Source organism: Magnolia sinica, chromosome 12 (assembly GCF_029962835.1).
Source record: "Magnolia sinica isolate HGM2019 chromosome 12, MsV1, whole genome shotgun sequence".
NCBI lineage: Eukaryota > Viridiplantae > Streptophyta > Magnoliopsida > Magnoliales > Magnoliaceae > Magnolia > Magnolia sinica.
Window position 1 is genome coordinate 4,425,686 of NC_080584.1, and position 16,819 is coordinate 4,442,504.

The 16,819-nt window shown below is 40.6% G+C and overlaps 1 protein-coding gene across 1 annotated transcript; it reads left to right on the forward strand.

Moving 5' to 3' along the window:
• Window positions 1-834: 834 nt before the first annotated feature.
• Window positions 835-1,263, forward strand: LOC131221846 (uncharacterized). The gene has a single exon (XM_058217147.1). It carries the CDS (start codon window positions 835-837, stop codon window positions 1,261-1,263), a length of 429 nt encoding a protein of 142 aa, XP_058073130.1.
• The last annotated feature ends 15,556 nt before the right edge of the window (window positions 1,264-16,819 follow it).

Genomic DNA, 16,819 nt, shown 5'->3' on the forward strand with positions numbered 1-16,819 from the left:
TGGGGAACTTTCTGCTATCAGGTTATGCCCTTCAGGCTGAAGAACGCGGGAGCTACATATCATCGAGCTATGACTGTCTTGTTCCATGACATGATAAACAAGGAAATGAAAGTATATGTAGACGACATGATGGTCAAATCTCGCACGATCTAAGGAAGAACTCGCCTAAGGAATGAAATGAAGACTATCAAACGGCTTTCAACAAAATCAAAAAGTATTTGCTAAACCCTCAAGTGCTCATGCCACCTATACCAGGTAGGCCACTTCAGCTATACATTTCTATCACAGTGGAAGCAATCAGATGCATCCTTGGCCAACATGACGATATAGGAAGAAAAGAGCAAGTGATCTAATATCTAATCTGACGATTCACAAGTTATAAAGCCAAATACTCTGGTCGGGATGACACAACGGCTACAACAGTACATGATCGCCCACCCAATCCTTCTGTTCGCTCGTATGGACCCGTTAAAGTACTTGTTCAAGAAACCAGCACTAACGGGTAGGATTACAAAATGGCAACTGCTGTTTTTCAAGTTTGACATCACCTATGTCACTCAGAAAGCAATTAAGGGGCAAGCACTGGCCGACCATTTAGCAGCACACTCTTTGCCTAATATCAACCACTAAAGACCTTCTTCCCTGACGAAGACATCCTCCTTATCAAGGGAGAAGAAGAAAGAAAGGCAGGAGAGTGGATACTCTTCTTCGATGGAGCCGCAAACTCAAAAGGGAGTGGAGTAGGTGCAATACTTTACTTCCTAACGACGTCCCAATTCCCATCTCTGGACAATTGGCATTCCACTGCACCAACAACATGGCCGAATATGAAGCATGCATCGCCGATCTAAGAGAAGCCATCATCCTCAACGTGAAAAAGTTACGGGTTTCAGAGACTCACAGCTCATCATCAATCAAACAAATGACGACTGGAAGACCAAGGACGAAAAGTTGATCCCTTATCACGTCTATCTAGAGAATCTAACCGAGGAGTTTGAAGAGATCACATTCTCTTATATGACCCGAGCCAAGAATCAGTTCGCAGACGCTCTGGCCACCCTCGCTTCAATGTTAGAGATCCCGAGAGGAATTGTTGAATGGGAACTCATCGTCGAACTCCAAGAGGAACCCGCGTTCTGCCTGCAAATCGACGAAGCCAAAACTTCCTCGAATGATCAGGCGTTGTATAACGACATCAAAGAATATCTCGAGCATCAGAAGTATTCGGAAGGAGCGGCATCAACTGATCAGCACACTATCTAGCGACTAGCAGCCCAGTTCACAATTACAGGGGGCATCTTCTACAAACGATACTTCAATCAAGTCTTTCATCGCTGCGTGGATGAAACAGAAGTAGTTGAAATCATGTCAGAAATCCACGAAGGACTATGCGGCCCACACATGAATGGACATATGATGGCAAAGAAGATCCTACGGCTCGGTTATTATTGGCTAACGATGGAGACAGATTGTTGCAAACACATAAGGAAATGCTTCAAATGTTAGGAGCAAGCGAACAGATTCACGCGCTTGCTTCTGAGCTATACAACCTAATGACACCATGGCCCTTCTCTATATGGGGGCTTGATATCATCGGCAAGGTCAACCTCAAAGCTTCAAACAAGCATGAATACATCCTAGTGGCAGTAGACTACTTCACCAAATGGATAGAGGCAACATCCTACACTACCATCGCAGCATCTCATGTGATCAAGTTCATGAAGAACAATATCATCAGCCAGTACGGGATTCCTCAGGCCATTATCACAGACAACAAAACTCCGTTCGTCAATAAAAGGATGGGCGATTTTCTCGACAAGCTCAAGATCCAACGTCATCGGTCAAGCCCCTACCATCCTCAAATGAATGGTGGGGTCGAAGCTGCAAACAAGACTATTATCAGCATATTGGAGAAAATGGTCAAGACATATCATGACTGGTCGAAGATGCTCCCATACGCACTCTGGGCTTATCGGACGTTTGTACGGTCTGCTACAGGTGCAACTCTATACGAACTTGCGTACGGAATGGAAGTAGTACTGCTGGTCGAAATCGAGATCCCATCACTTCAAGTATGGCTGGAAAGCAAAGTCAAGGAAGGAAAGTGACAACAAGCAAGATACGATCAACTGCATCTGGTAGATGAAAAGCACATGTGTGTGCTAACTCACTCGCAATGTTACCAAAGAAGAATCGCAATGGCTTACAACAAGAGGGTCCGAAAGAGGAGCTTCAAAGTCGGCGACATGGTCATGAAGCGCATCTTACCGCCGCACCTACTAGATCCTAAAGGAAAGTTCAAACCCTCGTGGGATGAACCGCTGATCATTCGGGAAGTACTCCTAGGAGGAGCCCTCCGGCTCACCGGTCTGAGAGGAGAAGATCTTCCTGAGCTAATCAAAAGAAAAAAGAAGGAAAATACGGAAACCTTAAAAAGGAGATCATCCTATCCTCCCAAATAATCCAATCAAAATATAAAACAACTTGCAATTGTAATCAAGGACAAAAACAAGAGGGTAACCAGTCGACCGGCTATGAAGGAAACCTCTCCGCCTCTCTCGTCAACCTCTTGGTCTCTCCCGACACTTCAAAAAAAATGGCTAAGTAAAAAGGGCGAGTTGAAAACCTGAAAGGGCGACTCGAGTAAAAACAATGGGCATGTAGCAGACTTAGTGAAAACCCAAAAAGGCACCAAGGGTAAAAAAAACATAAGTTGCCAAGGGGCAGGCAGGAATAAAAACTCGGGACATAGTGAAAATTTGAAAGGATGCTACAGGCAAAAATGACAGGAAAAGCCAGTCGTAGTGAAAACCTGAAAAGGTGCTATGGGCAAAAATGACAAATATATATATATATATATATATGTGTGTGTGTGTGTGTGTGTGTGTGTGTGTGTGTGTGTATGTGTGTGTGTGTGCGTGTGTGTGCAAGTACAGAAGAAGCTGAGGCAGCAAGTGAAGCAAAGAAAGGGTCAGCTAGACTCTGCCCAAATCTAAAGGGCACAATCTCGAACGCGCACTCTCAGGGAACTAAGATCTCTAGTATACAACCTAGACTATTGAATACAACGTGGACTGAGCCCAACAGCCTGATCTTAATCATCCAAAGCATAAATAAAAACACAAGTAAACACTAACAAATTTGGCACAAACAAAAAATTTCATTCCTTTCAAAAAAGTCTTCCTGTACATCGTTTTCCTTTCTTTACAAAATAAAAAAAACAAAAAACAAAAGCATTCGTACATATATAGGACAAGTAGCTAGCGAGGTCAAGGAGTAGGCCTCTATCCTATCCCTCATATATCGACAACCTCTGCCTAAGTCTCTCTACCTCCATGCGCAGGTAGAAGACCTCGTCTCTCTCCAAGCAGCACGATGCGATCATGCTCTCACCATATCCTCGCCCCACCGCTAGACGACGGACCGTATCCTCGCAGGAAGGGCGAAATATCGAAAACTCATATATGAGATGGTCATGTGAGGTTAACAGGAATGACAAATCAACAGAAAGGCTTAAAAGGCAATTAGAAAGGCGACCTCGAGCAACTGAAGTTCCATATATATGGAAGATTTGTACAACTGATGATACATGATCATATGATATAACTAAACTAATCATCACCAAGTACGTAATCATCTGTATCCTTCCGACGAAGTTGAAACCCCAGAGGCCCACAAATTCAAAGCCCCAGAGGCCCACATTTCAAAGCCTCAAAGGCCCACATTTCAAAGCTCATAAGGCCCACATTTCAAAGCCTATAAGGGCCACAAATCCAATAGCCCATTTCAGAGCCCACAAGGCCCATTGTCCAAAAGCCCATTTCAAAGCCCACAAGGCCCATTATTTAAAAGACCATTCAAAGGCCCATCTCAAGAATCCCAAAGTCCAAGCCCATTGTCTAGAAACCATGAATAATGTCCCATTTATTCGTTAATGGAGGCCATCTGGCTATTCAATCTAGACTGTATAATAAAAATCAGACGATGACACCCTCTCACGAGATCGGACGGATATTACAAAACCCTAAAAATATTTCAAATAAAAACCGTTAGCCTTGCCAGCTCATCAGTGGAGGCGACATGACTGTTTACTTGCGTAAATAAAAACTAAATGACGACGCCCTCCCGCGAGATCGGACTGATATTTCAAAATCTCAAAAATATTTTCAAATGAAAACCGTTAGCCCTGCCAAGTCATCAGTGGAGGCAACGCGACTGTTTTCTTAATTTACGCGAATAAAAACCGAACGACAACGCCCACTTGCGAGATCGAACAGATATTTTTTCAAAAATTTAAAAAATATTTTCAAATAAAATCCCCCAAGAGTTTAGTCCAAAGAGGATAGTTTTCAAAAAAAACCGCACGCGGCACGCATTACACTGAGGAGTCTTCTATATTCTCCAGTTATAGTCAGCGCAAACAGCGAAATAAGATTCGATCTCTTCCAGTTTTTCCAGAGAATGATCGATTTCGTACAAGATATAAGTATGATTGGCCCGATCTCTATATCTGGACAGTCGTACGAATGTGAGTAAAAGTAATCGAATCTATCTCTGGAAAGAATAATCAAATTCAAAGTTGCAACAATCCATTGTAACCAAAGTATCAAAATCAATAGACTGCATGGTAAAAGATTATTCGCACATGCCTAATCTGAGATATTCGTAAAATTTGATCGAGTACAAGTCGGCGTAATGAGTTCCCCATAAGGCTGCATCCACGCACAGGGCAGCTAACCACTTTGACGATCAAATGGAATGAATACTCATAGGGTAATTATGTAGCAAAGGAACGACAGATCAAATAGTATGGGAATCCTTGTAAAGCCGCATCCATACGCAGAGGCCTTACTTCTTAGACTTACCCTCCAATACTATTAACAATCTGACGTGAAAGGGTTGTGATTGGTGACCTGTAATGCCGCATCCACGCACAGGGACAATCACAATGTTTTTCTCAAATCCTCATGACATGTGCAAGTAATCTCTTTTCCAGATAATCGACTGATAATGATACAATGGTAGGCAACAAATTCAAACCACTACCTTTTTTAACCAGAAGGATGGGGTGTCCACTCGCTTTGGCACTTGATTGCTCGCAACCTCAACCAAAGAGGGGCATCTGTAGACACCCCACCTATGCTAATATCTTGAGAAAGCTAAGACATTCTGAGTACCATAATCAAATTTGAACCAAACCCTGACCCGAATTGAACCTTGATCCAAACATTGATCCAAACCCTGATCCGAATCTCGAACCAAACCCTAATCCGAACTAGATCCAAACCCAAAAGCCCAAAAGGAGACTCCCGGATGAACTTGAGCAACAAGCGAGGCCCACCGACTAAATCTCAGGCCAAACTAGGCCCAGGCGGTAGTCGGACTACCGCTCCAAAAGTGGACAGTTGTGTCTCGTCCTAAAGTCAACTTTCAAATGAATTTACCCCCCAACTGAATTTATTTACCATCTTTACCAGCCTCACCAACCATCAAGAGCTAATAAGAGCATGCCATGTGGCATTCCTCTCCCCTCAACCAATCCCAAGATGCCATGTCAGCATTTTCTCCCCTCAAACCCAACAATAACCACATTGCCATTGGGGAAGGCTATAAATAGCCCTCTCCTCTTCACATTTCACACACACTTACCATTCTCAAAATCCAAGTGAGGGAGAGAGAGAGAGAGAGAGAGAGAGAGAGAGAGAGAGAGAAAGGAAGAGAGTAAGGGTGAGAGATAGAGCTCCCAAGCCTTTAGGATCAGATTCTTTAACCATCTCTTAGCCTCCTCCTAACCTTCTCAAACCCAAGTTTAGCCCAGATTGATCATGATGCAACCTATGTTTTAGCGTATCCAAGTTCAAGCTAAAGATTCATTTACTTTATGCAAGCATTCATCATGACATCTACTCCCTTCTCAACTCCCTTGCTCCTCTAGATTTCTAGTGAACGTATGATCTGTGACTTGCCGTACATCGGATCCTGTCACATCAGAAATTCCTAGCGATCTAGTCCACTTTTCTTTATCTTTTTACATAAGCATCATCATATCCATTCTTTAGACACGTTGTTAGATGTATGCTCTATAGCTTGCCGAAATCTCGGATCTTGTCGCATCTAAAATCCACATGTGCCTAGTCTCATCTCGACTCCATCATCCAACCCGTGAAATTGTCTTATCACGCTAAGTAGAGACCGTACATTTGTACGGGCAAAGAGGGTACCTAACACCTTCCCTCTTTGTAACCGAGGTCCCTTAGAATCTCGAATCGCAGACCAGGAGTTAATCTAAGGTAGGAGAGTCTTCGAATTTCTCCAACCTTGAAATATTCCGCGTGTTCTAGCCGACTGCGGGATTTTAAGACTAAGTGGCTAGTGGCGACTCCAAACCAACATCAAACACCCCCACCCTACCTACAAACAAAACATCCACCAACATCTGGAGGATTTGTCAGATGAGCGTGGGCGCTGATTTCCAACGTTCACAACCACAAAAAGAGAACAATGGGAATTGAATGACCACAGTTGAAACATCTGTACGGCCACATGATTCTTGTATCAAACTAAGTTTTTAGTTTTTTAAACTCATCCCATTCATCCCATTTGGATAGCATATATGTAAGAACTCTGTAAGGTGGGCCTTATTGATCAACGGTCTAGATTGACCTGATAGTTGGACTATGTGATTGGATAAACTAGTGAACCCCACTTGAGTGTGATGCATGCAGAGTATCTGCGCTTAAAGGGTTGGAATGCTATAATTATGGTTACGCACACAAATGTTTATGTTGTACTAAGATTATGAAAGTGTGGAGCCATGTGAAGAGAGTTGTGATGGGTTTCAAACTCTGCTAGGTCCTTGATCTAACACAAGTTAGAAACGCAAATCCCATCTAATTTCTGAATACAGGTGTAAGGAGAGGAAGATCTGGTGGTATTCTATTATTCTCAGTTATGGCGTCTCAGTTAGGTAAGCCATCTAAACCCAGATCTCTATGTCTTATGCACAGTAACATCTCTAGGATTTCTGCATTAAGCAAAATTAACAATATAAACATTAAACATGAAGGTGGACCCAAGAAGATTTCAATGGCATACATTTCTTTTCCCGCATTTTTATCTCCTGTTTTGGACGGCCACATTTTTGGTCTCCTCTTAAGGTGATCTGGCGAAGTCTTATTAGGATATCCGACATAACAGATTGAGGGGTCGATTGCTCACCTACGTTATGGTGGGCCCCACCTAGCTTCCAAGTGCGTGAAGTTACAGAGTCATGACGTGTGGAGTGATGGTGTGAGCGGCCTATCATCCCTTGTCTTTTCTCTCGAGGAAATCGGATTGCGTAGAAACTTTTAGTTTTCGCAGTTGGAAAACTTTGAAAATCATTTATTAAATGCCAGGGGATAGGAAAATTCATTTTTCAATCCACTTGGACCGCTACACAGGACAGGAAAATTCATTTTTCAATCCACTTGGACCGCAGGTTTTCTTTCATGTTAGTGATGATTTGCCATGGTTTTTTCAATCCCCTGCCAATATGAGTTGCCATGGCTGATGGTCGGTGCTCTGTGAGCCCCACCATGATGTATGTCTTTCATCCATGCTATCCATATATATTTCCAGATCATTTTATAGTATGTGACCAAAATGAGGTTTGTCCCAATCTCAAGTGGACCACATTATGTGAAACAGTACTGAATGAGCGTCCACCATTAAAAACCTTTTAGGCATTGAAAGTTTTAGATCAAGCTGATGTTTGTTTTTTACCTTCATCTGGGTCTCTATGACCTAATCAATAGATTGGATGTCAAATAAACAGTACAGTGGGCCTTAGGAGGATTTTGATGGTGGATATCCAATCACTATTGTTTTCCTGTGGTGTGGTCGACCTGAGATTTATATCCCTCTCATTTTTGGGATCAAGATCTAAAATGATATGGAAAACTAGATGAATGGAATGGATGAAAAACATACATCATGGTGGGGCCACAGAGTACCGACCACCAGCCACCGGGCTGGTGACAGGGGAGTAGCCAATCCGTTTTCGTTTTATTCTCGGTTTTCCGGATGCGGATTTCCTTCTAAAACCTTTCACGTGAAGTTCCATGCCGTTCATATATACGTTTTCTAAGATTATTTTAGTATGTGGGGCCAAAAATGAGCCGGACGCAATACTCAAGTGGGCTTCACTAAAGGAAAAAAGGAAAAGGTGGGTAGTGAAATTCCTACCGTTGATGTATGGACAGTATGGATTTCTCACAAAAATCACGGTGGCCCCCTTAGGTTTCCGGCGCAGGAACTTCCCGGGAAAGGCTTTCTCGTGGAAATCCGCATCCTAGTTTTACAGGGTATCAGTGATGATGTGGCAAAGGTTTTGCTGCATGGGTTTTTTGGCGCGTTAGTGTTGGCACGCCGTAGTGGGATTTTGTTATAGGTTAAGGTTTAGGGAATTGAGTTTAGGTTATAGGTTATAGGTTCAGGTTATAGGTTATTAGTTATAGGTTAAGGTTTAGGTTATAGGTTAAGGTTTAGGTTAAGGTTATAGGTTTAGGTTTAGGTTTAGGTTATAGGTTTTGGGATTTGAGAATAGGTTTAGGTTATAATTATAGGTTTAGGTTAATGTTGTAGGTTATAGGTTTAGGTTATAAGTTTAGGTTTAGTTTTAGTTATTAGTTTTAAGTGTAGGTTTAGGTTTAGGGTTATACTAGAGTCTGCTCCAACAATTTCGTGCTAATACATAAACACGGCTTGTCCAAATGGGCAGGCCACTCCAATGCTGTCCATAGAAAATGGACAACTTTATCATGGTTATAACAGCGGTTCCCACCTTCCAGGTAACCTCGCTCAACATCCGAATAGCTCCGACGCACATCCAGGTCTGCTCCAATTTTGAGCAAATACGTAAACACGGTCTGTCCAAATGGCCAGGGCACTCCAATGCTATCCATCGAAAATGGACAGCTTCATCATGGTCATAACAGTGGTTCCCACCTTCCAGGGACCCCCGCTCAACATCTGGATAGCTCCGACGCACATCCGGGTCTGCTCCATCAATTTCGAGCTAATACATTTAAAAACAACATAAAAGGTAAGTAAAGCAAGAAACATCTATATGAAGATATTAAGGGGAATTACTAGTATATCTATATTCCTTCTATGTACTGAAATAAACCAATATAACCACCACAAACCAACACCCTACATATCTGTATACTTCTCGAACAAGCCAAATTTGGGAATTAGGGATTTTTAGAATCTCAACACCCTACAAATCTGTACATTTCTCGAACAAGCCAAATTAGGGAATTAGAGAGCCATGAACAGCCGCTGAAAACAACCTAACTGAAATGAACCTTCAGTGATCCAAGTATGCACTGCAACTAAGAGCTTCATCCAAGACCAGAATATTTGGTTTCAAGATTGTTGGAAATAATGTGATGAAAATAGTAAATAATATTTGAAAAAATAGAAAATTAAATAATATAATAAAGTAAGTAAAGATAACTTAATTATTTGAGTCAAAGAATGATTGAGTCACTTGGCTTAAAACCAAATCTGCCCTCTTTGAGCATCCTAAGTGCAATAGGAATCTTGGACAGTTTGCCTTCATGATACAACAATTATTACCAAGTCCCAATGGTGCACTTTTTGTATACGGGCTTGAATCAACATGTAGAATTTAACCGAAGTGAGTTGACTGGACGGCAAACTTAGTTGGCAAAACAACAATAAACCGGATATGGATTTTGAAGAAACGAAGAAAGATATCGTTGGTTTTTAATTAAAAATTTGAAAAATGAGTAGATATATATATATATATATATATATATATATATATATATATATATATATATATATATATATATATATATATATAGAGAGAGAGAGAGAGAGAGAGAGAGAGAGATAAATACCAAGTTCAGGAAATAGCTAAATCAGAATCATGACTATAACTGCTACTATGCATGAATTTCAAATTTAGATGTTTGTAAATGTCAATAAAGAAAATAGAAATAAATAAATAAAAGATAGAAGGTGAAATTCCCAATTTCAAAATTACTCAGCTCCCTAAAATTCTAAAATCCCCAAATCCCTAATTTGTAAAATCAAAAAAACAGCAATTTGGGGTCCACATTCAAATCTGTAAGCCCTAAAATCCCTAAATCCAGGTCGGATTGTTGGGTAAGGCGGGCTACATAGCCCATTGCGTCTAAAATCACCGTGGCCCCACCTAGCATATCAATAGGTTGTATGGCAAATAAACACTCTGGTGGAATCCACCCTAGAATCCAAAAAGCCCTAAATCGGAATTGAGATTGAGAGCAATTGAGAGAGAGAGAGAGAGAGAGAAATACCTCAATGTTGCTGGAGATTTAAAAAGAGGGGAAGATGGAGAAATGCACTCTCCCTCTCTGCAATCTCTCGCTCTCCCTCTCTGCAATCTCTCTCCGTCTGCAACGACCTCCCTCCATCTCTGCAATCTCTCTCCGTCTGCAACGGCTGCCCTCCCTCTCTGCAATCTCTCTCTCTCTCTCTCTCTCTCTCTCTCTCTCTCTCTCTGTCTGCAATGACCACCTCCCTCTCTACAATCTCTCTCTCTGTCAGCAACGACCGCCCTCCCTCTCTATTCCTCCCTAAAACGGTAGGGTTTGATCTCAATGTTTCCTTTTCTGCTTTGAAAACGGGAGTGGATTAGGTGTTACTCGTATTCATGCTCACCTGTGCAAGTGCGCACGTGCAGTCCTTTCCACACGTGTCATGGGACTCTAATCTGAACGGTTCATGTGATGAAACATCCCATTAAACCCCCAGGGACTAATTTTCACTATGATCTAAAACTCTGGTGGGTCATAGAAAAGTGATATGAAAATCAAAGGAGAAAACTGTTTTCTTTTGACATGGCCCACCATAGTTTTGGATCAATGTATGTTGTGCCCACCATGAATGTATGTAGTCTATCCATGCCGTTCATCCATTTTTCCAAATAATTTAAGGGGTTGAACCCAAAATTGAAGCATATCAAAAGATCAAGCGGATCATACCACAAGAAACAGTGGGAATAATGATTTCCACCGTTGAAACCTTACTGTGCCCCCCAATGATGTTTATTTGTCATCCAACCTGTTCATAAGATCGTATAGACATGGATGAATGGAAAACATAAAAATAAGCTTTATCCAAAACTTATGTGGCCCCCAAGAATTTTTCAACAGTAGATGTTCAATTCACACTTGTTTTCTGTTGTGTGGTCCATTTTAGTGTTGGATATGTTTAATTTTTGGGTTAAAGTCCTAAACTTATCCGATAAAATGGATGGACGGAGTGGATCAAATACATAAATCATGGTCTACCTCATGGAGTTTGCTCAGTACACTGAAATTTGGATGTGCTCCATGAGCTGACAAAACGAATGAATGGTATGGATACACAGATATCATCTTGATATAAAAGTTTTGTGGCCTTTAGAAGTTTTTAATGGTGGGCGTCACTGTTTCACTATTTTCTGTGCTTGGGTCCACTAGTCCAATTCAGATTATGATATGCCTCATTTTTTGTCTCATGCCATAAGATGATCTTTAAAAATAGATGAACGGCATGGATTACACACATACATCATGATGGGGCCCACACAGCACCAACCACCTGCCATTGGATGTGTAGGGGGAGTAGCTAATCCGTTCCCCTTATTTGTGGTGTGGTCCATTTAATCTTTGGATATGATTCATTTTTTGGATAATTCTATAAAATGATCTTGAAAAATGGATGAACGGTGTAGGTTGAGTTTTGAATTTACCAAAAATTTGGGATAAACCCACACCGCTCATCCATTTTTTGATATAATTTTAGAGAATTATCCAAAAAATGAATCATATCCAAAGATTAAATGGACCACACCACAAATAAGGGGAACGGATTGGCTACTCCCCCTGACACCATCCAATGGCTGGTGGTTGTGCTCTGTGAGCCCTACCATGATGTATGTGTTTAATCCATGTCGTCTATCTATTTTTAAAGATCATCTTACGGTATGAGACCAAAATGAGATATATCCAAATCTTAAGTGGACCACATTCCAGGAAACAGTGTTGAATGAGCGTCAAATTAATAGTACAGTGGGCCTTAGGAGGATTTTAATGATGGATATATAATAATTTTAATGATGTCAAAGTGGCACGTGTGTGCAATGTAATCTATCCATCGGGTGGGTTCAACCATGTAAGTGCTATTACAATTCCAAAACCCAACTCAAAACCAAGATACAAAGACCTGATGGATACCTGATGGGTACTCGAACCCAATCAGATCCAGGTCCAGGTATTCAAGAACCATACTAGTACCCAACAAGACCCGAACTTGATTAGCCCAGGAACAGGTGTTATAAGACCTGACCCAAACCAAACCCATTGACAGCCCTATTAATAAGGGCTCCACAGACCCCAAAGATTATCCTTGACTAGTCCACCAGGTGGAATCATGGGAATCCTTCCCAAGCACTTGTGCAACTTGCATGGCAATTGTCACCTTCATGGATGAAGATCTGTTGCTGGTGACAGGCACATAATTGCATTTTTCCATTGTTAGTGGCAAGCTGTATTATGCTTTAATAAGTGCTCTCACAAACCGGAACAATATCTTTGACAAGCCCAGCAGGTGGAATAAAGAGAATCCTTAACAACCACTTGGGCAGCTAGCACGGCGAGTACCACCTTTGTGGAAATTATTATTCCACACTATTTCGCGTGGCATGATACACTTGAGTTTTGGATTTACCTATAAATTTGGGATCAACCCACACCGTTCATCCATTCTTCTAAATCATTTTAGTGAATTATCCAAAAAATGAATCATATCCAAAGATTAAATGGACCACACCACAAATAAGGGGAACAAAGTAGCTACTCCCCCTAACACCATCTAATCGCTGGTGGTTGGTGCTCTATAGCGTGGCCACACCATGATGTATGTGTTTAATCCATGCCGTCCATCTATTTTTAAAGATCATCTCATGGCATGAGACAAAAAATGAGGCATATCCCAATCTGAAATGGACCACATTGCAGATAACGGTGTTGAATGAGCGCAACCATTTAAAACATTTTGGAGGCCATAAAAGTTTTGGATCGAGATGATTTTTGTTTTTCCCCTTCATCTAGGCATGTATGACCTAATAAATAGATTAGATGCCAAATAAATGGTACAGTGGGCCTTATGAGGATTTAAATGATGGATATCCAATCACTATTGTTTTCATGTGGTGTGGTCCACCTGATATTTATATACCTCTCATTTCTTGCCCCACCATGATGTATGTTTTATATCCACACCTTCCATCCATTTGGAGAGATCATTTTAGGGCAATATCCAAAGAATGAGTTAAATCCAAAGCTCCAGTGGACCCCCAGCACAAAAAACAGTGGGACAGTGACGCCCACCATTAAAAACTTCTAAAGGCAACAAAAGTTTTATATATATATATATATATATATATATATATATATATATATATATATATATATATATATATATATATATATATATCAATATGATATTTGTGTTTTCCCTTATTTAATGTATTTTTTAACTTTTGAATGGGTTGGATTTCAAATAAACATTACAATGAGCCTTAATATAGTTTCAACAGTGGGAATCACTCTCCCCACTGTTTTTTGTGGTGTGGTCCACTACAAATTTATATCTGCCTCATTCTCTGGCTCATGATTTAAAATAATATCTCAAAATGGATGGACGGTGTGGATATAACAAATACATTTTAGTGGGGCCTACAGAAAATGGTGGCGTCAGTCCAAGAGACGCCTACTCATTGCAGCAACTCGCAAAACGCCACCCATGGCAAAGGCACATCTATTAGAAGTTTTATGGGGCCCATCAGAATATTTGTATTTAATCTAAGCAGTCCATCCATTTTGACATTAATTTTAATGCATTACCCCCAAAAAGTAGGTAAATTGAAAGCTCAAGTGGACCACACCATGGGAAACAGTGGAGATTAAGTGCCTTTCGTTGATTTCTGGTGTGGTCCATGTGAGCCTTCTATTTTCCAATTTTTTTGGGATAAAGCCCTAAAACATTAGTTGAATTTAATGAATGGCAAAGATAAATGATATATATTAGGGTGGGGGCACATTTCATCTCAAGTGGGCATCCACATTTCATTCCAGCGCCCGCCCACATTTCGTGCCTACATTTCATTCCAGCGCCCTCCAAAAAGCCCTCTCACTCCTCTCTCTCTATCTTCTCCCCACCTCTCTCTCTCTCTCTCTCCATCTCGACTCCCCATCTCTCAATCTCTCTCCATCTCGACTCCTGACAAAAACAACCCCATCCTAGACTCCTCATCTCTCTCCCTACCGATCAACATTTGGTCGAGTGTGGTCCAAGGCCCTCCCTATCCACGTACCACCTTCATTCCCCTCTCAATCACGACCTCCCTTTCCCTCTCTGAAGCTCGATTCAATTAGATTCACGAACGCAGGGTATTTCTCTCTCTCTCTCTCTCTCTCTCTCTCTCTCTCTCTCTCTCTCTTCCCCTCTCAATCTCTCTCAATCTCAATGTTGATTTATGAATTTGGGGATTTAGTAATTTGTGGATTTTCAATTCAAATGTGGACCCTCATTTAGGGATTTGGGGATTTTAGGGCTTACAGATTTGAATGTGGACCCTGAATTTGGTTTTTCTAATTTTACAAACTGGGGATTTTAGGATTTTGGGAATTTGAGAATTTTAAAATTCGGGATTTCACCTTCCAGATTTGAAAGAGCGATTTTGGTCTCAAGTTGTGCAGTTTGGATTCACTCAAAGATGCCCCATGCATGTGTTTTATGCAAAAAATAAAAACACAAAACACCGATAAAGAGAAAGAACACTAAACAGGACAACCGTTTAGTGTTCAGTCCAACAGCTCGAAGATGTTTATTTCTCGTCCAACCAGTTCATAAGGCCAGGTAAACATGAAGGAAAGGAAAACACAAATATATAACCTTGATCCAAAACTTTCGTGTATACCCCCCCAGAAGTTTTCAACTCCCACTGATTCATATGGTGTGGTATACTTCATCTTTGGATATACTCAATTTTGGGCCCATGCACTAATATATGAGCTAGGAAATGAATGGACAACATGGATAAAACACATACATCACCATGGCCCAACAAAGTTTACTTAAAACTCTGCTTCATGGCCAGAGTAAATTAGTTCTCCATTGACTTTACTCAACCCCCTAAGTGGGACCCACCATGATGTCTGCGAGAACCCACGAACATGTTTATGAGAAATCAGCCGGTCCATCCATTTTGCCAACTCATGTTAGGACATGACCTCAAAATGAGACGAATCCAAAACTTAAAGTGGACCCCATGGTAGGAAATAGTGGGACTTAATCCCCACCGTTCATACATTCATTGGAGCTACAGAAGTTTTGAGTTGAAGTAGTTGATTAAGTAAGAACCTTCACCAAATAGCTGATTAGTTGTGGTAAATGTTTAACATTTTGTTCGTAAGGCATGTGTCTGTAAGTGATATGGTTTGTATGCTCCTCTGGTTGTCAAATTTTATGGTGTTAAAACCTCAATCTATGTCTTGTGTAGCTCATTGGTATATCTGTTCAAGACATTGCTGTTCAAGTCATTGCATCATCTCTCTAAACACTTTGCTTGAAGTAAAGAACGAAGAACTACTTCAAATCATTTCAAGTAATGTGAATACAAGATACAACAAAAGAAGCGGTCTTGTTCAAAGACTCAAGTTAGTGTACAACTCAAGATGAAGTGTAATTCAAGCTCTAGAAGATCTCAAGTTCAATGCTACATTAAGTATAGAGAGCTCAAGCTTCACAGTCTTCAATTGTCAATGATCATCTGAAGATATGAAGTGTCAATGTCCATACTTCACATTTAAGGTATGAAAGACCTTAGATTGACCTTAGAGTTAGTCATTTTGTATACATAATTCAAATTGAATCATTTTATACATGTTTGGTCTGTTCTAAGACTAGTCCTGGACTCTGTTCGACTAGTCTTAGAACTGGCTCGACTAGTCCAAGAAATTCCAAGACCAGTCATAAGTTTGTTGTAATTTTTTAGAATTTTTTGGCTGTGCTACGACCAGTCCTAAACTCTACTCGACCGGTCGTAGGTACAGTGACGACACAATCCAGGACCAATCATGCACTTACGACTCAAACTACAGCAACTAATCCTGGTGCCTCACGACCAATCGTGAGTTGGTCATGACCAGTTGTGGAGTACTCACGACCAGTCATGGAGTACTCACGACCGGTCGTGGACGACCTTCGACTAATCGTGTAACGGTTTTATTTGATCGTGCTTAAAATTTTAAAATGTAGTTCATCTTACGACCAGTCGTGGTGTTCTCAGGACCAGTCGTGGATGTGATTTCTACGCCTATAAATAGAACAAGAATTTCAAAGTTTGATAATTCAATTCAAGTAAAATCAAGGCATCACTCTCAGAGATAAGTCTATGTTCTTTTTAAGCTAATTTATGCATATATAATATTCTCTTTTGTTAGCTTTTCTTATTCGATTTTGTTTCTGTATTCCAATCTAATTTGAAAGAGGAATTGAGATATTCCACTTCTTGGAATCAAATCAAATAGAGCTAGCCCTAATTGGATTTAATTTAAAATCAATTAGAACTTAGAACTATTTCAAAGTGAGTATTGGATAATTGAACTTCTATATTCGAACTTCTACTTCGCTTAGATCTTCCAGGCTGCTACAAAAGGAGAAATTCAAGTATTTTACATTTGTGTAAATCTTTTATTGTATTGGTTTCTTTTGA

Bases quoted from the DNA above. Each gene is read 5' to 3' on its own strand.
- LOC131221846 (XM_058217147.1), top strand. From the start codon at position 835: ATGCATCGCCGATCTAAGAGAAGCCATCATCCTCAACGTGAAAAAGTT.